The 23737-nt window shown below is 44.9% G+C and overlaps 5 protein-coding genes across 5 annotated transcripts; 4 read left to right on the top strand and 1 right to left on the bottom strand.

Annotated features, from left to right (window-relative positions):
• Positions 1–718: 718 nt before the first annotated feature.
• Positions 719–3786, bottom strand: AOL_s00097g312 (uncharacterized protein; the record flags this gene model as incomplete). The annotated part of the gene is made up of 5 exons (XM_011126145.1): positions 719–1350; positions 1440–1577; positions 1655–1751; positions 1851–2143; positions 2211–3786. 5 exons carry the CDS (start codon positions 3784–3786, stop codon positions 719–721), a joined length of 2736 nt encoding a protein of 911 aa, XP_011124447.1.
• A 1399-nt stretch (positions 3787–5185) lies between these two features.
• AOL_s00097g311 (uncharacterized protein) lies at positions 5186–9430 on the top strand (the record flags this gene model as incomplete). Its single annotated transcript, XM_011126144.1, has 4 exons — positions 5186–6020; positions 6114–6221; positions 8155–8715; positions 8850–9430. 4 exons carry the CDS (start codon positions 5186–5188, stop codon positions 9428–9430), a joined length of 2085 nt encoding a protein of 694 aa, XP_011124446.1.
• Positions 9431–11676: 2246 nt separating this feature from the next.
• Positions 11677–13775, top strand: AOL_s00097g310 (uncharacterized protein; the record flags this gene model as incomplete). Its single annotated transcript, XM_011126143.1, has 5 exons — positions 11677–11914; positions 11982–12159; positions 12225–12597; positions 12675–13010; positions 13077–13775. The coding sequence occupies 5 exons, from the start codon at positions 11677–11679 to the stop codon at positions 13773–13775; spliced, it is 1824 nt and encodes a 607-aa protein (XP_011124445.1).
• Positions 13776–17794: 4019 nt separating this feature from the next.
• Positions 17795–19146, top strand: AOL_s00097g309 (uncharacterized protein; the record flags this gene model as incomplete). The annotated part of the gene is made up of 3 exons (XM_011126142.1): positions 17795–17995; positions 18060–18544; positions 18615–19146. 3 exons carry the CDS (start codon positions 17795–17797, stop codon positions 19144–19146), a joined length of 1218 nt encoding a protein of 405 aa, XP_011124444.1.
• Positions 19147–20693: 1547 nt separating this feature from the next.
• Positions 20694–23508, top strand: AOL_s00097g308 (uncharacterized protein; the record flags this gene model as incomplete). Its single annotated transcript, XM_011126141.1, has 3 exons — positions 20694–20743; positions 21217–21964; positions 22030–23508. The coding sequence occupies 3 exons, from the start codon at positions 20694–20696 to the stop codon at positions 23506–23508; spliced, it is 2277 nt and encodes a 758-aa protein (XP_011124443.1).
• Between the last annotated feature and the right edge of the window lie 229 nt (positions 23509–23737).

Raw genomic sequence — 23737 nt, 5'->3', positions numbered from 1 at the left:
CCTTGAAGGGAACTCTCAACGCGAGTTGAACTTGTATCATTTCGGTAGTGGAACGGTGCACTTTCATAGTGAAACAGCTTTCGGGAAGAGGATTGCAGAACAGGTAGAGAGGTATGCCCGGAAAGCTCTGTGAAACGCACGTCGACAATTAGGCTGTGACATTCGTTGGTTGGTGCCAAGGCCAAGTGAAGATATGTTGTTTAACCCATGATGTTGGATTTCGAGAACAACACGATTCTTCTTTGACCAGTAGGAGGCAATGTTAATTAACGCTCAAAGTGGAAATATTCCTGTTCGGGAAACAAAGCTAAGGCTGTTCATGAATTGACGTCAAAGGCAACGAATCGAGCTCGCATCCGCTTTTCGGTATAGGTTTAGTTGCTATGTGCCTTAGTTAAACCCGAAATGTTACCTTTACTCCGCTCATGGAGCACAAGGAATGTACCAGTGTTCCATTCGTCTGCAGGAGACCGCTTTCATTGTTGAAGCACAGGTACAAGGTCCAATGACAGAATTAAAAAAGTCTCTATTCCCAAAATGACTGTTATGGAGTCAGTCTTACGTTGCAGTTGACAGTACTACCGCAAATGAAGAAAAACTACTAACAATACTCTATTCCTCAAGCAACAAGATCAAAAGAATGTAGTGGAAAGGAGGTTGCAAGAGTGATCCTGCGTATTATGTACTGGGCTCCAACATACCTCTACCAAAGACAGTTTCACTTGATTCTCTCTGCCCATTTGCTATCAACGGGAACTTTATCCATCCCTGCACCCTTACTCTTTCTCAATGGTACAGTCACCAATGAAGCCAACTTCGCTACAACTTCCGTTCCCGCTAGTACTTTCTCATGTTCCCCCATATCTGACTCAAGAAGCTCAGTTCCATTATTGGGATTTGTCCAGACCCATTTCTCAGCCGGCCCGGTAGCTGTTTGCACAATCTTTTTGTCACATGACCACCCAAATAACGCACGGCTGCACCATTCACCGTTGCTTGCAACCATGCGCCCTCGGACACTTGGGTGAATCTCCTCATTTGTGACACTTCTGACCCCGCGTTGACCAAAAACCCCTGCTCCAAACGTCATTGCCCGCTTTAGAGGTGATTTGGGTGGATCTCCAAAGTAGCCGCCAGGCGTCCTGACTTTGCTTGTTGTGACTTTCATTACGCCGACGAAGGAATTAGGAATCGCGCCGGAAGCCCAGTCGCTGCTGCTGGACACTTCCCTGAGAGACTTGACATAGTTAAGGTCGAATCCCAGGAAAGGAATGAATTGTTCAATCATCCAGACAAGAGTGAGATCGGATAATTCTTGGTCCTTGTAGCCTCCACCGATATTGGTATGAACTATATCAGAGCAATTAGTCTTGTAGCTGAACTCGGGCCCCCCCAATCTCGAGAGTTTCTGATTTCCAAAGTTTTCAATCTCGACATACCGCCTGGAAACCACACCTGCTTCAGATTGGGTACTATATCTGCGTGCCTTTCTGTCAGGTTGGGCAATCGCCATAGGGTTGGTGTGAATGGCATTCTGTGCTCATCAAGTGCAAGGGCGTGGAAGGCATTTTCAGTAACTTTAGCCGCGATTTAGTGTTCTATTAGTAAATATATCTAGGAATAATTCAGAAAAGTGGTCCGATGACGAACATACAAGCTGTTAAATCAGTGTCGTGGAACTTATACTTGTCGTTGCATTTGCATTTCTCAATGACAGGGCTTGTCGGTATCCCAAGTGCCCCGACAGTATCCTAGGAAGAACAAACTAAAATCAGTATGTATGTTCATATGATAGCTGTCATGGGTGTCCCACAGGACTAGGATGTCCATCATGTTAAAGATATACTCACCCAGCATCCGATTGTTTTAATGGAAACGCCTTTAATCCTTTCCCATCCCTGCTTGTCGATCCATGCATCGTCTCTCAGTTTAAAGTTGATGTAGTCCTCGTATATTTTGCCAAAATTTTCCATCCCTCGTCTTGTGAGTACGCCGATCCTTCCCATGAGTCCAGCAATAGACCTCGCGGTAAATGCGCCCCGAGAAAACCCAACGATGTGGATTTCATCTCCAACATGGTAGTTATTGCTGATGAATACAAACGCTTCTCGGACATGTTCTGAGAGGCCAAGCCCAGTACCCCCTATAAGTGATCAAAGAGACTATTGTGAGATAAACTGGATAGAATTTTTGGAGAAAGGAAGATTTACCCGCTATAAGCCTTCCAAGCTTTGATGCATACGCGCTACCAACCCCACTCTGATAGTAAATTATCTGGGCTACTCCGCTATCACTCACACTTTTTAGAGCGCGAGCGAAGCGTGTGACATTAGTTGGAAATCCCGCATCACCGGCATCAGAGTCCTGCCACGTTCCATCACAGCAGATGATAATCCGCTTCCCTTTGTGGCCATCCGGCACCGGATTTGCATTGGTTGAATTATCTGCGTCAGGGACTTCAAAAGTAACTGACTTAGGTGGCTTGGTTGCCCTAGGTCCGGTGCTCTTTATATCACCACTTCTTACAGCATCTGCGACAGAGTCTATAATCCCAGAGATGGCGTCTGCGACTGGTGGTGGGAGGGAAGCAACCGCGTCAAGTGTGTCGGCGACAGTAGAAGTAACAGGTGCTAGCAAAGCGGACTGCGGAAGACCAACTGCATCTAAAAGCTGATCACTAGACCTCAGAGTGTCGGATATCTTCCCTAAGGCACTCTTGACGGTCTCCGCTAGCTCAGATGGTAACGCAGACACCGTATCGAGAGTCTCTGATATGACATTAGTTAGAGGATTCGGCAAACCACTGGCACTAGATAAGTTTTTGGCATCAGCGGAGCTTAAAGCAGAGGCCAAGGCAGTGGTAATAGTTTCGAGTGTTTCGGAGACTGTTTGTGCCAACGGTATGGGTAGGATCGTGGCGGGTAGTTTGGTGACATCTGCAAGCAAATCGTTTTTATGAAGCGCACTCGTAATCGCAGAGAGAGCATCGGTGACTTGATCCGGCAATGGAAGCGGTAATCCTTCGGGACCTTTGTGATCTGTGGGAATTAAGTCCCCAGACTTCAGCGCATTCGTCACTGTACCCACAGCTTCGGATAATAAGTCCGGAGACAAGTTCGCCAGACCCTTATTGTCACCCACCCCCGGGATGATATCAGATAGTATCGGTAAAGGTGGGACGTTAGCTAAGCCACCTAGAGACCCTTTTAGAAGACCAGGAATCAGATTGCCGGATTTCAAGGCATTGGTCACCGTAGAGAGCGCCCCAGATACAGCATTCGGGATGAGACTCGGAAGGCTCCCACTGTCACCTATCTCGGATCCGGAGATCAAGTTGTTTGTTGAGAGTGCGCCGGTTATAGTTGATAGCGCGGTGGAGACGGCCTGAGAAGCTGGTACTGGCAATGCACCCGCACCTAGAAGCTTTGCAGCATCATCTAATGGGCTTCCCGTCTTCAGAACATTGGTCACAGCCGCCAATTTTTCTGGAATAGCGGTCGGTTTCGTTAACGTGGATAACAAGCCGCCGGGGTTAAGCAGCCCGGACAAGAGTCCCTTGTTGGAAATAGCCTCTACATCCTCTAATGGAGCACCAGGCGCCGCTGGGTTGGCGAGCTTGAGGATATCTGCGAGTTCTGATACTGGTTGGTCGGATTTCAGCGCATTACTCAATAGCCCTAATTGTGCTGAAATTACCTGTGGCTGAACGAGTGATGCTGGTACGGTGGTAGCCGCCGGCGGAAGTTTAACCGCATGTGTGATTACCAGAGGGTTCAAAAAACTCATGGAGCCGGGTTTTTTGCCAATATTAACAGGGGGAAACGGCGGATGATCTTCTCTCTTTGGATTAGATGTAAATTTTGGAATCCCTGGCATACAATGACACGCTGATGCCTCAAAACCTCTAGACTTCCCAGTAACAAGATACTTATTATGGAAGGGTGATACGCTCTATTAGAAAGCGCTAGTAATCCTTCAAAGACTGATAGCCGATAAGAGATAAACGAAAGGGTTAATTATAATACTAGAAGAACTAGTCCGTGGTCGACAGGAAAATATCAATAATCGGAATGAAGACTCGCCTTGAGGTGTGAGGCCGAGAAATGAAGTGTTATGTACTATCTAGTAGAATATCAGAAGTACCAGAAAACACGCCTAAATAGATCAGGATCCCCCCTGGCCCGCCGTAATCTATCAATAGCGACCTTTTCCCGGTATTGATGTAATATAGAATATTAAGTTATTGAGAGATTAATATCGAATATCTTAGTATGATGATCGATCATGATATCACCGGGGAATATATACACCACGGTTAATTACCTAATCAATTAATACATTTGCAAGTAGTTCAAAACACCGGCCAGATAAATTAATACAGCGTCCGGTCTAACCTCAGTCTTGGTTTGCCACCGCCCACAGTCCGTTAGGATACTTCACATTTAATACTATTTAATATTTAGTAAACCTCAATCGATTTGAACTCTGTGTTTTTACACGAAACATACTAGTATACCTAATACTCATAGTTTAGTAGTATAATATATAATATATTACAAGACTGCAGACAGTCGCCTGTAGATCATCTCGAAAGACAACGCAAAAAATACAACATATTCATCAGCCACAATTCGTCAGCCACCGTGGTTCCTGTGCACAGCCTTGCCGGCAAATGCTAGTTGAGCCTGCAAGGCAGATATGTCGATATCGTAATTTAAATTTAGATACTAAACGAATCTGTATCGGACCACTGTTTCGTAGATTAGGTGTCCCAAATATCATTATTCCCCTTTCTTGTCGTGTCACAATACAATATCAAGCTTACCAAAATTTGATATTTCGCAGCCCCAAAACGGATTCCTGAGGAAACTCAATTTCCGGCCGGATCGGTGCGACATCAGCCTAGATCCACAGGTTTTCGCATTCATTCGACACTTGGTTGATCTTTTCTCTCTCAAAAAAGACTTTTTCAGTCCTGCTATAGACAACCGATGATCTGCAGGTTGATCCACTTACATAAAGTGGACAAACCCCAAGTCCTAACGACAGTATTCATTCTAATTCTCAAGCCACAGCGCTATATATAATATATCGAATCTCAAAATTACTTCAATTGATCAAATCGATTCAGCGTTTTTCCTATTTTATAGGAAATTAGACCATCCTCACTAAATACAGCACCAAGATGCAGCCCGCACGCAGAATATTCTTATGTTTTACATTGTTAATTGTCACAGCTCAGGCCAATGTTTTAAAGCTTACTACTGAAAATTTTTACGGGGCCCATCAGTCCCTTCACTCTCGGGATGCAGACGAACTAGTATCGGTCAATCTTGCCAACTGCGTCTGCGGTTACTATATTCCTGAAACAAAACAAACATTCACTCACCATATTTCTTTGAATCCGTCAGCTCTCAACAGCTCCAACCTTACAGTCGCGCTGTATAAGCAAGGCTGGATCATAAGCGATCGCGAACAAACATCTACCCCAAAGAATATAAAGTATTCGCCATCAAATCTAAAGTACAACGCCAATACTAAGGCTCTTGAACTCACCGTCTCGGGTGGTCCAACTAGCCGTAGTATTATTCCAAGTGCTGAGATCAGCACTATAATGGACAAAATACTTTATGGATCCTTTCGGTTTAACGTTAAAGTCAGTTCTGTTGCAGGTGCTTGCAGCGGAATGTTTTTCTATAAAGACGACAACCACGAAATCGACATCGAAATCCTCACAAGCCATATACACAATACTACGAAGCAGCCAGACGGTGTCCCAAAGCCTGGTCTCCAACTTACAGTACAACCTCTAACAAAGACCCAAGCCTTGAGTAACTATAGAGTTGTACCATTCGATGGTAGATTCGACCCTACAAAAGGCTACCACGAATACCGGTTCGATTGGTTGAAGACCGGTGTGAAATACACCGTTGACGGAAACTCCTACGGAACTTATACAAGATTTATTCCTAAAAGCGCCGGGCAAATACTGATCAATAACTGGAGCAACGGTAATCCTTGTATGTCGCTTTCATCCTGCCACCCCATACCTTCCTTTCTATTATATAGCAACTGTTCACCTAGTTAACCAATAATTTGTGTTAAATTTATAGATTGGCCGGCCGGCCCACCTTTACAAAACAGTATACTTTCTATCAGAAGTGTCGAGATCTACTTTAATACCACGGATACTACCAAAATAGCAACTTGGAGAGCAGCTTGTAAGAATGCGCGCTATAAGAAGGTTTGCAATGTTCCCAAATTAAAATCGGGATAGTCCGGAGGCTTCCCATACTATTTAAGGTCATCTTTGCCAAATCTATTTACTTTCCACTATTCAATTCTTCTTTCAGCTGGGAAGTCGGCTTCTTGGCTGTACACTAGGTTCTACTACTGTAAGAGAACTTCACAATATCGCAATAGGAGTATTTGAAGAACAGATGTCACTTAACATCGAAGGTCCCCCAGTATAGGAAAACTGAAGTCATAGATCGCCACTTCCCTTGGCTAGAATCGTTTCATATTTCATGTTGGGCTCAGTATAAGCACAGTTTCGCAGAGTACTTTATAAACTTATAGGTGCCACATGAATATAAATATATTAATATAACTTGCAAGAATACCGTCATTCTAATTTGTCTTGATTCTGAACAACGAACCCCGGTATTATCTCTTCCTTAAACAAAATTCTATAACTCAGGTTCGAGCCGTGCGGTGGCGAAAGTCCCAACTGCCAACCTATCCCAACCCTACAACGTCAGCCACCCTGAATAGCTACCAGCACCACCCCAACCCAAGTTTCATAACCGGCAAAGTTGCCCGTATACTTACGCTACGAACAAATATCGTATCTCCCACCAACTCCAACCGTGATAGACACTTTTTTTTATCAACGAAGGGTTATTGTGCCAATGTATGTATATCAAGGAATTTGTGTGTTGGTGGTGTAGATAAACAACCCCCAGACCAAAGGGTCGTTGTAGGATTTATTTACCATTGTAAGCTTACAGGCACACATGCACATTCGTTATATATACAAATTTATATATATGGGACAGAGGCCACTTCGCCGCGCCGCAATTTAAAAAATCTTGAGACTCTCTACCACATGGCCACAACTCAAAAATGTTAGTTTATACGTTATACGCTGATGGTTTTAACAGATTTAATCATGAAGTTATCTCCGCAGCTTCGCAGGTCAAAGGATTCTACGCCTTTATACTCCAGAGTCTCGACCCCCATAACTCTCTTGAGTTCCGAAAGTCAATCACCTATAACCGTAAATTTAGAAACCTCTGCGCCAGATAAACACAAAGCTTTCATAAAATATTATAACTCATCCGTTGGTTTGGAGTTGTGACTTGTTCCATCTTCAATATACGTGTAACTCTATAATATATCTTGGAATACAGCAAAAGCAAAAATATTAGGTCATACTCGATGTATAGGCCACCCACGACTAGCGCGTACATTCCATATATATATATAATCCACAGCTGGCTGTTCCCAAGATGGCTGTACAACGCAACGTGTAACAAATCTTGTTGGGTAATGAATATCGACTCCCGGTTGAAAGGCAACAAGATCGCTGCGTTTTTCAAAGTCCTCGTGTTATAATGGCCTCTAGGTTTCAATCGATCGATGTGTAGTATACCTACTAAGTATCTAGATCTATTATATAATTATGAGATTCGAAAAAATGATTACTGGCACGAGGGCTGAACTTTGCAAATTTTAGAGTCTACGGCGAGAAATATCGACATACAACATGGCATTTAACGCACAGGCTGAACATGGTTTGGGCGACCCAACTTTGACCCTTAGGCTAGCGCCTCTTATTCCCCGACCATATTGAGCTCCGAGACTAGCTCTGGGGTATAGATATATGCCGATGTGTCCCCAATATCTTTGATATCACCTTTGAATCTCAGTCTCTTTAGTTAAATATTTTATCATTATTCCATATGATATCTGTCGAGGCATCTATGATACCCGAATCAAAGGTTTTTATATTATTAGTAGACCGAAAACTTTATCAAAAACGACCGGTTGATTACCTCTCCCTCCTCCCCCCCCTCGCAATAGATCTGATGCATATCTCCCGCGTGCATTTGATAATACCACTCACTTCCGCGTTATATATATGGTTTCAAGTTATCAGCCCGGTTAGAGCGCTACCTTTAGAAGAGATAGCTTCCAAAAATTCAACAGCAAGTATAAAAAGCTTAGAAAAGCTGGGCAATGACACCCGCCCAATACCGCCTGACGTAGGCGATTCGGGGGCTGTTGCAAGACTAAATAACACAAACCAACCAATCCCAATTACGAACAATGCGGACGCCGAACCCGAGAAACAGCCCCGAAAACTAGAGTTCGATGGTACTCCCTATGTTGAAACGCTTGAGGTCCAGTGTCAGAGCCCCGGGCATGTTATATCGTTCTGGGCTGGGCGGACTACTTTTGAGCTGAACCCAGACTTGTTTTTCCCAGAAGATCAAAATTTGCAATTTGGAAATTTGGACGATCCTCCAAGTCTCGTGGCTATCCATTGGAAAGGAATTCAGGATCGTCAGGCGATCTGCCAACACTGCCAATGCTATGATAGCGATGGTATTGTTACAGAACCGCGTCCCGGAGCAATCTTTTCAACTAATGTTATTGCCGGCGGTCTCTGCACATGGCAAGAGACTGCAAATGCATGTTTCTCTATCTTCCGTAAGTTAATTCAAGCTTTTGTCAGTTTATAACTTTTTTAAAAAAAAAGAAAATTAAAAAAACCATTTCCAAAAATTTGAGTAAAAGGGAATTTTTAATTGATAAAAACATTGGGAGATGCTAACACCCAGAAGTCTGTCAATGTGTCAAGGTTCTGCGGCCGAAAAACGATTTTGAGACAGGAAACATAGATCCCTTTTCTGCCCTCAATCGAGGGTTTGAAGAACTACCAATAGCGCCATTACTTGGCTCGAATCCAATGGTGCCACCCCCAATGTCAGGCGGTGATCTTGACATAACAACCGATCAGATAGATGACTTATTCGCCGCAATGGGGACGGTGCAGGAGATCAAAAGTGGTTTTGTGCGCTCTCGACATAGAAAGATGCTTGTTCCAGGTACAAAAGAGCCATACTATCTCGAAGGACCAGATGAGCAGCCAGCCCGACACCATCGTCCGCCATTACACGATTTGGTACGAAACTTGGGAGGGTATAGATCATCGCCTAGTCACAAAATAAAACGGTCTTCAAATTCTGGTAGCGACTCACATACACCCTCTGCTCCATTGTCTTCCACTAATGACAAGGTAATCGAAGAGTTTGAGATATCCCCGGCGGGTGTAAAAAATCCTACTTCACTCATAGAGGCAGATGCCAGTCCCAGGGGTGATGGATCTGGCGCTGATGCTGACCCGGATCCCTCCCTACCCTAAATGCCTGAAAGTATGCCCTTTTTATCCCATACTCGAACATATATGACCATTCATGGCGGGACCATGAATGTTTGCTTTAGGGCTCGGGAAGTTAGGTCAGGGTTCGGTTTTCGTATGGTCTGTCATTTTCTTTAATTCCATTACCTTGAAGTCTCCCACCTCACGAAGACAAATATAATTAATATAGTTTGCAAATTTGTTATCCTTCTCGTTTAGATTTTCAAGTTCCATGCGCAGAATCGATTAGGCTGAGGTTGACTGCGGTTTGGAGATTCATAGTTAGGAGTTATATTTAGAGATTAATATACTCAGTTTGGATTGATGGGTGAGAGTCTAGTCTCGAGACTAGACCCTACTATCAAAGGTGTTATTCAGTGGTATATTGTGTGCTTACACGCCTCAATTGATCAATGCCACCCACATTCTATAACTATAATTTATTCTCTTGCTTATCAAAAGCCTAGGATCCTAAGGAAAGGTGCATACAAAAATAAAGTTATAGGACTTCCTACAGCCCTGCGAACTACTCAGGTATAAACATCTTTTAATTATATTTATCAATTACAATCCTACACGTCGATCGTCAGATATATAACGTGAATTATTTCTCATAATATTGGAATGGTAAACGTTATTGTCGACATGTCTTGAGATAAAATTCAAAGTTAGGGCAAGAAGGATTAACTAAATCACCTAACTGTAAGAGGACTTTACGATCAATCCGCTGGTATCAATAATATCTTCACAAAATAAAAGATTGAAGAGGAACCGTTTAGCAGTACGTATGCGACAATAAAAGTCTTGAATCCATGGCGGCAACCGAAAAGGTTCCGCATTGATATCAACCGACGCAAAGTGCCGAATGACAAGCCATAAGTACTGCACTGATATGAATTGCCACATGACTAGTATACCGAGATATCGATGTGATAAGACATGACCGGGTTACATTTAATTATTGCATTCTACAACTCGTAGCTCTATAGCAATTGAATATAATTATATAATTATATATAATAGCAAATCCTCGTCAGGTGTTACCAAGTCAGTTGGCATCCAAGGAAGACAAGACAAAAAATTGGAGGGCTGGAGAATTACTTTCAACTACCCTTAAGTGTCAAGCTAGCCGGAATTGAGGCTATCGACGGTTCTAAACGTTAATTCGCGTTCTTCTGATAAGGAGCCTTGGCTTGGATTCGCTCGGCCGCTGATCATCTGGAAGGATATGCCTGTGCAACCAGGACCTTCGGCGCAACGCAATAGGACGGTTGCCCTTTTCAGCAGGTACTCTAGTGAAGGCAACCTGCCAAGTGTGGATTCGATATCAAAACATATCTTGGTAACAAGAACGTTCACGCGACACTAGAAGGCGAGTAATCGACCTTCTGTGGCAATCATTTTTCTCGAATTTTGGTTGGTCTAAGGTTACATAATTCAATACATCGATGGAAAGGGTCGGGCCTTGCCATAATTACTGTCCCTTAAACATTCGGATTTAAAATACATGCACATGTCTCAACCTCTTTTCCACTTCGTGGTATGCTGTTCCGAAAATAGCTTCCTAAGGTTCACGAAATGTTGCGAAAAACATAACTAAGAACGTTTGGCTATATGCGTGGCACGAGCATTTACGCCACTTCCGATGCTTCTATGCATTCTATTCTTCCTCTGAGCCCTATCCGAGTTAATAGCGAACATCCTCGTCCCGAATAGCCACCCCTGTCTCGTAATTAGTTCCAAATGAACTACCACACTCTGCAGGCCCTAATCAGCTGCGCGCAACACACCTACCAGATTCGGGCACAAGCAAGCAGTCGCTCAAGAGGAATGTGAATATCCTCGCTCCCTCACTTGGCAGGTTCTTCTTTTCGATCAAGCCGCTCGCCCAGTAAACGATTGGCATTGCCAATGATTGACAGCCTAAGGGTTTAGGAAAGAGCGGGGGTGGAAAAATTAAATGTTGGTTTTTCTGTTCCATGAGTTTTTTTCCCGCTTGTATGGTGCAAGGGCTAGAGAGGTAATGCAAGATATTGCACCATAGGTAGATTATGCTGGATCAGAAATCTCGTTATATAATGTCCGACGGACGGGAATCTTCTTCATCTGTCGCTTTTCTCGGTACCCTTTGTGGACATTCCCTCTCTAGTTTTTGAAGAGCGCAGTGGTCTTTCGCTGTGTTCCTATTCGCTAGCACCAATTATCGACAGTCGAGTCTTGTATCCCTACGCGGCTCTAAGTCATTCAAGATGGCTGAAGTAAAGTCGCCCAAGACAGATGGCGGTGATCTCGTTATCTCTCATCAAGAAGCCCCCGCAGTTCCCGTTTACTACGACGATAAAGATTTCGTCAATGAAGATGGAACCCCAACGGAAGAAGAGTTGGCTACCCTGAGAAGGGTGGCAGGCCAGGTACCATGGACAGCATACACCATTGCTTTCGTCGAACTCTGCGAGCGATTCTCTTACTATGGTGTCACGCAAGTCTGTAAGTTTGTAAACCTCTATACGAGAAAAAGAGTTCGGAGTATCGGTGCTGACGGTAACTCAAATAGTTACCAATTTCGTGCAACAGCCCCTGCCATCAAACTCCGCGACAGGTGCCGGAAGAATTATTCAACAGTCAGGTGCCTTGGGGTTGGGCCAAAGAACGGCCACTAGTATTACCCAGTTCAATCAGTTCTGGGCGTACCTTATGCCACTGGTAGGAGCCTATGTCGCAGATAGATATTGGTATGTTCTGGCATTGCATCTATACCGGCGCCGCTGTATCCGAATAAAGACTAATAGTAGAATAGGGGAAGATACAAGACTATCATGGTTTCAATTGCATTTGCAATGGTTGGCCATATCCTTCTCGTTGTCTGTGCTATCCCATCCGTGATTGCGACACCAAAAGCATCTTTGGGAGTTATGATTCTTGGTATCATCATCATGGGTGGTGGTACTGGCGGCTTTAAGTCCAACATTTCGCCTCTTATTGCGGAACAATATAAACAAGAGAAAAAAGAAGTTGTCACACTTCCTACTGGAGAGAAGGTTATCGTCGATCCAATCTTGACGATCTCCCGAATTTTCATGTACTTCTACCTGATGATCAATGTTGGTGCCTTGACTGGTCAAATCAGTATGGTTTATGCTGAGCACTACGTTGGTTTCTATCTTTCTTACGTGAGTCTTCCCCCCGAATGCTAGAAATGAATACCGCTTTATGTTGGGGTAGACTAACAAGTCTGTGTTTGTTCTAGCTTCTCCCAACTATCATGTTCATCTTCTGCCCACTTATCATGGTTATCTGCAGGAAGAAGTATGTTAGGACACCTGCAACATACTCAGTTCTATCTCGATCCATGCAACTCATGGCATTTGCTTCTCGAGGCAAATGGAGCATCAATCCTGTTAGAACATATAAGAACTTGACCGACGGTGGCTTCTGGGAGAACGCTAAGCCATCTAAAGTTCCAGCAAATGAACGACCAAAGTGGATGACTTTCGATGACCAATGGGTCGACGAAGTTTCTCGTGGTATTAAGGCCTGCAAGGTCTTCCTTTGGTACCCCCTCTACTGGATTACCTACAACCAGGTATGTTATATATTCGTACCATCAAAGGCTCTGAGCTGTGCACAGAACTAATTCGAAATCCTCTAGATCAATGGTAATCTCACTTCTCAAGCCGCCGTCATGGATACCAAGGGCCTTCCCAACGATATTTTGTCCAATCTTAACCCATTTTCCTTGATCATTCTTATTCCAATCTTCGATCTCGTTTTATATCCAGGTCTCCGAAAGATGGGTTTCAACTTCACCCCAATCAAGAAGATTACATTCGGTTTCATCACCGGTGTTCTCGCCATGATCTGGGCAGCGGTTTTGCAATACCACATCTACCAAAAATCACCTTGCGGTTATGATGCCGCCAACCCAGACTGCGACCCAGCACCAATCAATGTTTGGGCACAAACCGGCGCCTTTGTTTTGATCGCTATCTCTGAAATTTTTGCATCTATCACTGGATTGGAATATGCCTTCACAAAGGCACCAAGTAACATGAAGTCCTTGGTTACATCTGTTTTCCTTGTTATGAGCGCGTTTAGCACAGCTATTGGCTTTGCATTCGTTGGCCTCGCCAACGATCCCCTCTTGGTCTGGAACTACACTGTTGCTGCTATCCTTGCCGCCTTGGGCGCCTTCTTCTTCTGGATTCAATTCCGTGAATTGGATAAGCAAGAAGACGAGTTGAACAACTTGGCTAAGACTACTTTCGTCGGTAATGGTGGCCCTGCTACGGAAACCGAGCTTGAGGCTGCAAACGCTAGGAGATCTAGCTTAGTCATTGAGAAGCCATGAAAGTGCCAAACACATGTCCTTCTGAAAAGCTTTGCAAGCTTTAGTTTTGTATATACCCATTTGCTTTCCTTGATTATTCTACGCCCCTGACTTTGGGCCTTGCTCCAGTTATGAACTGTATTCGAATAAATATTAATTTGTTACGAACCACAATGCTTTGAAATCAAATGGGGCTTGTAGGTCCTTGCGAAGGGTCAAGCTAGGCTTCTACCATTGGCGTGATAACTATGTCATAATGATATCGGGTAACGGATCTAGCATATAAGGTCTGATATCAGGTCAACCGTCTTAAGTGGCAATTGTGTCTTCGAAATGAAAAATGTCGAAGTGCTGAATGAACGAGGTGGAGGCTGTCATCCGTCAGCTGATACCAGCCTGACGCAGGAACCTGCAACAGTCCTACCCGTGTGTTGCATGTGGTATTTTTTCACGGGAAGATCCCTGCCATTTTCTCCTCCCAATCACCAAAAGCAGTAAGTACAACCGCCAAGAGAACCCGAGGGACTTTGGGTAATGTGTTGTTAACACTCTCGATTTCTGTGGTGAAATTAAAGCGATTTCGTGAGGATACACAAATTAGTATCCTTTGTATACGCATCTTACGGTATCCACTCTGATGATTCCCTGGCGTAGTTCCCTGGAGGACTGTATGCTCCTCCGCTTGGCGAGGAACCATGCATATGCAACTCTGGCCCGCCTTACTGCCGGGAGCCAATATTATATTTTCCGTTTACTACTAGCTATAGTACTGTAGTGCTATGGAGAACTCTAAACTTTATTATTGGAATATTGATATCTCTGTTTAGCACAAATTTGAAGAATAAAATAGATAACATTTAGTGATGCCTAAAATGATGAAGTAAGTGGTAATTGCGTCACTAAATTTGAACTTTACGGGATGAATCTTGAAACGATACACGAGCATTAGTCTGGGGGTAGCAATGCAGTTATAAGCCAGGTACCTCAATCTGGAATAGTCTAAACATTGCTTCATTCGAAACGACCAAGGATTCGAACATGCTACTCCAGCCGTTTACACATTATTGTGTATCCTCGACATCGACCCGCGGGCCCGCCAACCTGTTCTTTCCACGTCCAAGGTTGGGGACCCCGCACAGGAAAATACCAGCATCTTCGCGAGGTAATTTACCACTATCATGAACCCACTCTTTATCTTGGTCCCAAACCATTGTAACCGACGCCGGAACCGTGTGTCGACCGTTGCAAATTGCCAAGTTGTGAAAGTGAGACATATCTGAGTCAAAAACCCGTGAGCTCGTAGACGGTGGGAAGCTAAACAGGCACGTATTACGCATGACCATACCCCTCACATCTGTCACGGTGGCGTTATTTTTGGGCTTTGGGGACGAAAGCAATCAATCCCACATGGAACATTCTATAAGGGAAATGGATAGACTCGGGTAAACGCTTTGAGTATAGGTCACGTCAGAGTTAGATGAAGCGGTGCCGTTTACGCATGATGCGTGTGAAGCGTATTTGCATAAGTTTTTTGTGAGCTAGCTAGCTTAGAGATTTTGTAGGCGGCATGGGAAACCGGAATTGAGGAAGCCTTTGTGAGATATATTTGGTGGGCGAAGTTCGCTTGCTCCACCACTGTTGTCGTTTGTGGTGTTGATTTTGGCTCCACATTAAAGCATCTGGTACAATGTCTCAGATTGCTGGACCCACTTCTTGGGCAGGGGGGTCAAAAAAGGTGTGAGTCGTGATTCTGAGCTGAGTACAAAATATAGCTTAGTCGGCTATGTATTTCAATAAGATGATTTTGGACACGGAATGGCAATAATTTAAGGGCTTATCATCGGGTTGAAATTCCGCACCAGATAACTTAGGGCTTCACAGAAATCAAACGCCCAGCTGGAAGGTGCAGTCTCAACTCCGCAGCTGCGCGTTAACGTTAGGAGTTCTGGAGTGCATGTGTTCGCGTATTCCGGCCTGTCTGTTCCTGGGCTGCGACATTAAACAAAAAGCCCTCAATTGATTAAAGGAAACAGATTGGATGTCTGTTTTGCTGATCATATTTGCAATTGGAAGCTACATAGTAGAACTGGTCAACTAGAACTAAGCTCGTGAAAAGGAGCCATTCCTTCAACGTTAGTTAAGATTCAAGACAAAGATTTAGATTATACGACAATCTGCCATCTTTTGAGTGGACGGAAACGCCCGGCCGAGGTTATGGTATAGTTATCGATACCAACGTTCGATTCAACGTTCCACAACGCAAATTAAGATTAACGGATAGCACAAGCCATTTCGTCTCGAGCTCAAGCTTCATTGCGTAGCCGGAAGCTTCCAAAACGTGGAAATGGCGAACGAATATCCCATTTGCAGTCCAAATTTGATTCAATGGCTCCCAGGCAGCCGTCAACAATCGTTTTGAGGGGTTTCAAGAGCCAATGATCACCGATTCTGGAATTTCATCCAGTGCGCCACGTTTTTTTATCCCTTGTCGACAATTACTCTAATCTATGAACGGCTAGCGGTGGAGCCGAGGATGCCAGGCACCACACACTTCGGCTCCCGCTACTGCTTCGGGTAGCCATGCTCCTTCGCCTTCGACAGTGATCCATCAAGCTGCTCTGCCTTTTGTGCACCAAAAGCCTTTCATTGCCACCTGCGACTGGGGCAATTGGAAGACCAAAGCTGCGGGATAAAGGGAAACCCTTTACATCTTCTGAAGAATATCGAAAAATCTGAAAGAAAAAATGGGTGGGTGCAAGAAACGTTCCGCAACAAGCAGGTGCTAACGTCGACCGTCTGTGGTTCCTGCAGGATTTCATACGGTGCCGTCCATTTGATACCCCTTTCAGACGACATAGCTCCACCATTCGAAATCTTCGCTTTTTGTTCTTCAGATAGATGAATTTCGGTTCTTGGGAAAACCTCGATTCCCTCGCCTGTAAATCGCCGAAGGAAGCTTTTAGGCGTATCAGGCTGTGAGATTGGAAAATATGATAGATCGCCATTTTGTATCTGAAATCGCCATCCAACCGGGGTGACTGATAATTATGGTACATGTACATGTACATCGGCTGAAAACACCTTTATTTGGGGCTTCACCAGAAATATGTCCATGTATTTGTACCCAGCCTTCCTGCCTATGTTCTTATGAGCTCCACTCTTGTTTCGTCGCAAGATCGGAAGAGTATCTTTGGTGTTCAACGTTTTGAAGTTGTCACAAATCCTACTACGCCATTCCATTTCAAACATATGCACCCGACAATGGGTGGTCGCCTGAGGTCCAATTTCCTTGAGGGTTCCGTTGCAATGCACCTCTGCGTGCGTAGGAATAGTAAGCAATTTTCCCGAGCTGCAGCTTCTTGCATACACACCTCATAGGAAAAAGGAACGAAGTCTAGCGCCCCACAGACCATTTAGTGTACCACAATTCGAGACCCCACTGGCAATATTCGCTATCTTTTCTGCGGCAAATCTCCACTCCAAGCCTTTCCCAAGCGCATATCAAAAGGCCACCCCATGACCCTGTCAATAAATACTCCAAGGACACCTCCCAAGCCACCAAAACGTGGGACACTTCGACAACAGAGAATGGAGTTTCCAAGAAGAAGACGAGAAACGGATTTGCTTCCCATTTATTTTGGGCTCCACTGACCCACATATCCCCCCCTCCCACCTTATTAACAATCGGTCCCGGGTCCCGGGCTTTGCAGGTATATAGTGGAAAAGAATCGCATCCCGCACACAATCAACCATTTAATCTGCATTCCCAACCCGTCCTTGTTTTTAACCTTGTGGTTTTGTGGACCTGGGGGGCATATATCAACCTTAAAAAGGCACCTGATGTTTCCTCCTTCCTAATGGGTTTTCCGACACCTGCCTTCGATAGTCTATAGGCGCTTCAGCTACTACCGTCGTCGACGTCGACGTCGTGAGGTTTACCAGTCTCCGCAGACAAATCTCTATATCGATCATTGGATATCTTGCCATCGCCACTCGTTCAGATAAAACTCATAGATTGAGTTATCTATCTGATCTTCGAGATGCTTCTCCCACCTATCGAAATCTTAGTCAAATGGCCGGAACCAAATTATGAAAACCCGGACCGACAGGCCTATTTTTTGGCCCCCTTAACTATAGTCATGATGGTAATATGTGCTATTGTGGTTTTACTAAGGCTCTATGTCAGAGCCTTTATACTTAAAGCCTTCAAAGCTGATGACTGGCTCATCATCGCGGCAACAGTAAGTCTCAGTTTCACTCTGAGATCTGGGAATGAAAGCAAGTTAACTAAAACTTCATGATTAGATCACAGCAATGGCAGTCAGTGTCACCTGTATCCTCTCCGAGCCTGCTGGTGTCGGGATGCATATTTGGGACCTTAGGCAAGAGCAGGTTAAGATGGTTCGGATATGGTCTTTTGCCACCCAACTGACATTCACCTGGGCGGTCAGCCTGACCAAACTTTCCATCTTACTCTTTTACCTGAGATTCTGTACGACCAAGGCTTTCAAGATATCTATATATTGCACAATCGCTTTCCTCGTCGCGTGGACTATCAACTGGACATTTTTGGTTACTTTCCAGTGTGTGCCCGTCGAGGCTTACTGGAGGCTACCGAAGAGTGGTGACTTTTGCATTCCCCTTCAGAATGAAATGCATCTGTTGCATGGGAGTACCAACCTCGTAACCGATATACTGGTGCTGCTGCTCCCCGTACCGACTGTATGGAGTTTGCAGATGCCAATGAGACAGAAGCTCACCCTGATTGGGGTCTTTACCTTGGGCATTATGTAAGTCGCTCGCGGTCCTATAGGCTAAGATATTCAAAGGACTATTATACTGATTATAACTGTGCTTCAGTGCTCCACTGTCAGCTATCCTCCGTCTCATCTACATTGAGAAGGCTACCGTCTCTTGGGATCAAAGTTGGTGGTGCCTCGAACTATGGATATATACTTCTCTCGAAACCCACGTTGGAATCGTCTGCGCTTCGATCCCGTCACTAAAACCTCTTGCAATCAAAATCTTCCCGCGCTTTGCCAGCTCTCAAGGGTTGACTGAGAACCTTACACCCATGGGTATCAATAGCCCGGGTGGTGGTCCCAGCTTGCGTCGCCCATCCCACTCAAGAGCTCAAGGTGGTGGTAGCAGGGTTAGAAGTCTATACCCACTTAGTGTCATCGCTAAGGATGGGAGAGGTGAAAGTCAAGAAAGCATCGTTGGAGGCATCGTGGTGGGCAGGGAAAGTCTAGACCCTATCACCAGTTTTTCTTCCAGCAGCACACCGCCTCGAGTCCCACCTAAAGACGGGACAATCGTAAAGACAACAGAAATAATTGGAAATGTCACAATGTGGGATGGTAAAACATATGGAGATGATCGAAATGTTTAACGAAAGTGGAGGGGGGAACCCGGGAAGGATCGATCTTATGGTGCTTAACCTGCGTGGAGCGTGTTTTTTTTTCCCCTTTGTGAATTTTGTGTTGGTTCTAGCTGGCGGCAAGGAGTCATGGCTCGAGGTTCATCCGAGAATCTCGCCATTTTTTTTGAATTGTTTGCACTTTTGTCAAGCTGTTTTGCAGGCCGGGTACCCGCATTTATTGGTACCTTGCTTTGCAGTTTGGTCGCTTTCTTTGGGAGTTTTGTGTCGGCATTTCCTTTGTGGTCCCGGCGCCGATGCCAGTCGGTTTGGTATTTTGTTATCAGGGTTCTCTATAGCTACCCTCGATATGATTTGTATGATGATACGATATGTGTATATGGATAAGCACTTAAGTACCAAGGTACTTAGCATAATAGTAATTAATTCACCAACTACTCCATTGATACGATTGACCAGTGAACTAGCACTATAACCGAGTAGTCAGCCTCTTAACTCGAGCGGAAGATGAACAAATCTCGCGATAGCCTAACCTAGCTAGGTAGCCAGGCCTAGTGGACCCAATTTGCATGTTGAGTACGAATGCACAGCTGGAACCTACTAAAATAAAGTGCGCTCCCCAATACTACATAGTCAATTTACTTGATTGACATCTATATGTCTTCCCTTTAAGTCAGGATTCCAGAACAGCCGGTTGACCTAGCTTAGCTGAAAACGTTGTCGAATGTCGTCAGTCGTGATGTCGACCAAGGCCGCCTTGTGGCATGCCTTAAAATAACCGGGAAGTTACAGAGGCTCATGCCGTAAGTAACGTAAGAGGTACTAAGGGAGGTATAAAGACTGGACTATTAACTCTGATGACTAAACGTTATACCGCAGGATCTCAAGTTAATTTGTACCTTTTTTGTTAAATCTTTTTTTTTTTTTTTTTTTTTTTCAATCGTCCATGCATGACTCCAGGATTTGATTCCCAGGCATATCTTGACATTTTGCACCCCAAAACCCTGGCTCCCAACTGGCCTGTTGTACTGCAATCCACTCCCGAATCTATACTATTTCTGTTCTAGCCTTCCCCGCTTGTTTGCCTGTGATTGGGCGCGTCCATCAATTGCTGACCTGGATGAGTCAAAATGGCAGTTATACGCCAACACAAATGTTCAGGTACGACTCATAACTTAATACGATATTGAAGAGGTTGAATATACTCAATTGGCTGCTCAATGGTGATCTCGATGGCTTGAGGATTGGAGCATATAAACTCGCGATCCCCACCTCGGAGAATGTCCCGATCCTTCACTTCGCAATTATCAGACAAGAATTATCCAGAATATTCGAAAATTAATATCATAGTCAGAACATAAGACGTTATTGTCGTCGTTCGCACTGATACAAACGGAATTGACCATATCAGTTTAAAATTTCTATATAATTGGCATCTTAGGCTTCATTTTGCTATTTTATTCTTATCTCCCTCGATCAGTCCATATAATAAGCTTTAAGAGACAACATACATAACCGCTTTCACGGGCGCCCTTTTCAACTTCGCATTCCTTAAAATCATGGCTGGAGGCGAACCAATTCCCGAAAATCCTTTAATAGGGACAGAGGAGTGAGTTATAAATGCTCTTTTGCGAATTCACGAGCAAGCAATAAGCCTTAGTGGCTGTACACTTCACTTATCGTACCACCTCGGGCACACACATATTTTCATTTCAAACCATGCAGCTTTCCCCACAGTAGCATTGGACAGTGACTTTGATCCCTGGAATTCCCTGGAATTTCTATTTTGTACACCTCTTTCCCATGCTCTTCTGCCATTGGGTTTGCTCGGTAACGTGCAGAAGTACCTGTCAGCTTCTCTGCATACACGATAGCTACTTAACCTAGCTATCGATAGACAGAGGACAAACAATTGGACGTGTGGACTTGGGTACCCATGCATGTCAGCGTTTCTAGGAACTTGGGATTGTATTTATAATTGCCCATCGGTTCCGATTTCGATCGACTGCAGAAATCCATCCGAAGATAACTGTGGTGGGATTAATATTACTTCAGAGCGCTGACAGTTGAATCCTTTGTTAGCTTCCCAACAGTAACAACTCAAAAGCCGGTTCTACCTTGCGTCGAATCAGCACACGAATCTACGGAAATAGAAACCGTACGTACGGAAAGTACAACGACGACTACGGAAGATCATCAACCAGAAAATTCTGCAGTTCTTGTCATCCCGCTAGAAGATCAAGACGCCATTAGGAATTTCTGGGATATGACCGGCGTGATGGATGAAGACGCGAAAACAGAAGTGGCCGTGGAGATTACTCTCCCAGAGCCTGAGGAGAGCGGGGCATCTGGAGAGGCCCCAGCTACTCTCATAGCAGAGCCTACTGCTACAGAAACCCCAGCTCCGGAAGCTAGCCTTCCGACCCCTCCTCCTGAAGAAAATGCACAATCAACAACTCCAACCGAGACAAGAGGGGAGGAGCCTCAACCCGAGGCCGAATCGCAAACTCCAGAGACACAGGAGGCTCCAGCCCCGGAAGCCCCGGAAGCTGCAGAGGTTCCACCACCAACACCCCAGGTACAGAATAGGAACCGAATACCGTTCCGAGGGATCTGTGATACTTGCAAGGGGGGAGAGACCCGATGCTACGCTACTTGCTGTTTGGCATGCGGAGATGACTTCGTCCTGATATTCGAGGACGAAGCAAATGATGAGGAAGCACGTGCAAAGCTTAAAGAAGACAAGCGACCAGATTGTAACCCTGGTGATGAGGGTACAGCCTACTGCAAGAATTGCTTGCTCGATTGGTTTGACAATTGCATTGCTTGGGTAAGTCCACACCATCCGCATCTTTTATCTAATATTATAGTCGCAAAAACTGACTCTTTCGAAAGCCACATCGCGAAACCCTTCCTCAACATGAGGGCCAATCAGTTCTCTACCTTGTCACGCCGTTTGTATCTGATGCTTATATGCAACGGCTGAAGGACATCCAAGCATACTGGGATGACAAGGAGAAGATATTTTGCCCAGTTCCAACTTGTTCTTCCTACATACCTAGAACCGCCTATACTGTGACCAAAGAAGAGACAGTCACTCGAACAGTTATTAAGCCAACCCCGGCAAAGGAAGAGCCAGTCACGGTTCCGGCGACGGAAGGGCAAACTACAGAGACTACCGCGGAACCCGCTCCGGAAGCAAATACTGAGACTACAGCCATTGCAGCTGAGACGACAGAGACAGTAGCACCGGTAGAAACTGAAACGACAGAGACAGTAGCACCGGTAGAAACTGAAGCGACAGAGACAGTAGCGCCGGTAGAAACTGCTACTGAACAGGAAGGAAGCACTGTCGCCCAACCTGAGGCAACTGTTGAACCAGCAGCACAAACGGAATCGGAAGCAACCGTTGTTGAAACAACCACAGAGACAACTGTGGAACCAAATGTGCCCACAAATGTGGAGACAAATGGTCAGGTAAACGTAGAGGTACCTGAAGGGACAGGTGCCGAGGCGAATGCAGAGGTCAATGCGGAAACGAATGAGAACGCCGCTGAACCAGCCGCTGAAGAGAAGAAGGAAGAACCAACCCCAGAGCCAGAAACAGAAACTATCACCGAAGTCGTCGAGAAGGAGTACAAGACACAGCTCGCAATATGCTTATCCCCAACCTGCCAAACCCCCGTCTGCACTCTCTGCAAATCTCATTTCCACGGTCTCGACACGCCCTGTGGGTCCCGTACAAGTTTCTTTAAGGAGTTCATGCTTAGCAAGTATAGAAAGGGGAAAGAAGAAAAGGAAGAAAAGGAAGGCGAAAATAATGAAAACGGGGAACAAAATGGAGAAGAGAATGCGTCGGAGCCAACCGTAGAGGATGATAGCGAGGGCGAATATGATGAGGACGGAGAATATGAGGATTATCCAAACCGTTACCGACAATGCGTTAACTGCCAGAATCTAGTCGCACGTCATACTGGCTGCGACCATATGACTTGTGCCTGTGGTGCAGCATTTTGTTTCTACTGCGGTGGCGAGTACGGTCAATACCACAGCTGTCTTACAGATAAGGATTATCTTGCAGGTAATGGGGTTGGAGGCATCAAGATTACAACCGAGGAAGGGTTTTTCGATGATGAAGGTGCTGTGGTTGTTGTCAATCACTTGGGGGTTGTGGGGAAGGAAGAGGAAGCAGCCAACGTTGCAAAGTGGCTGGACATGGTAGAGTTCACCGAGAACGATGAGCCTAAGAAGTCTTGGAAAATCAAAACTGGTGTGGAAGTTGGCGGCCCTGTTAAAGCAGAATTGGTGTTCTCTGATGCCGAGAATGTGAGGCTTGCAAAGCCTATGAAGGATTGGAAGGGGAAGTACTATTGAAGGGTTCTTTTCGGTCCTTCAACATGTTGTCCGCTCAGTTTTTTCCTTGCTTATTTGATTTGTTCTTGCACGCGATAATTCTTTCATGCGGATACGAAGTCTGGCATATATATTGCATTTGTTTTAGCGCACTTTGAGGGAAGGCGTTCATTAGGGAGTTTGTCTTCCAAACCATGATTATATATTTGATGTTCGTTTTTTTGTTTAAAACCATTAGCTGAATTGTTAT

This window comes from Orbilia oligospora (genome assembly GCF_000225545.1).
Source record: "Orbilia oligospora ATCC 24927 unplaced genomic scaffold scaffold00097, whole genome shotgun sequence".
In the NCBI taxonomy this organism is placed as follows: Eukaryota; Fungi; Ascomycota; class Orbiliomycetes; order Orbiliales; family Orbiliaceae; genus Orbilia; species Orbilia oligospora.
Note: the sequence above shows the minus strand (reverse complement) of the source record. Positions and strands in the feature narration are given on the sequence as shown.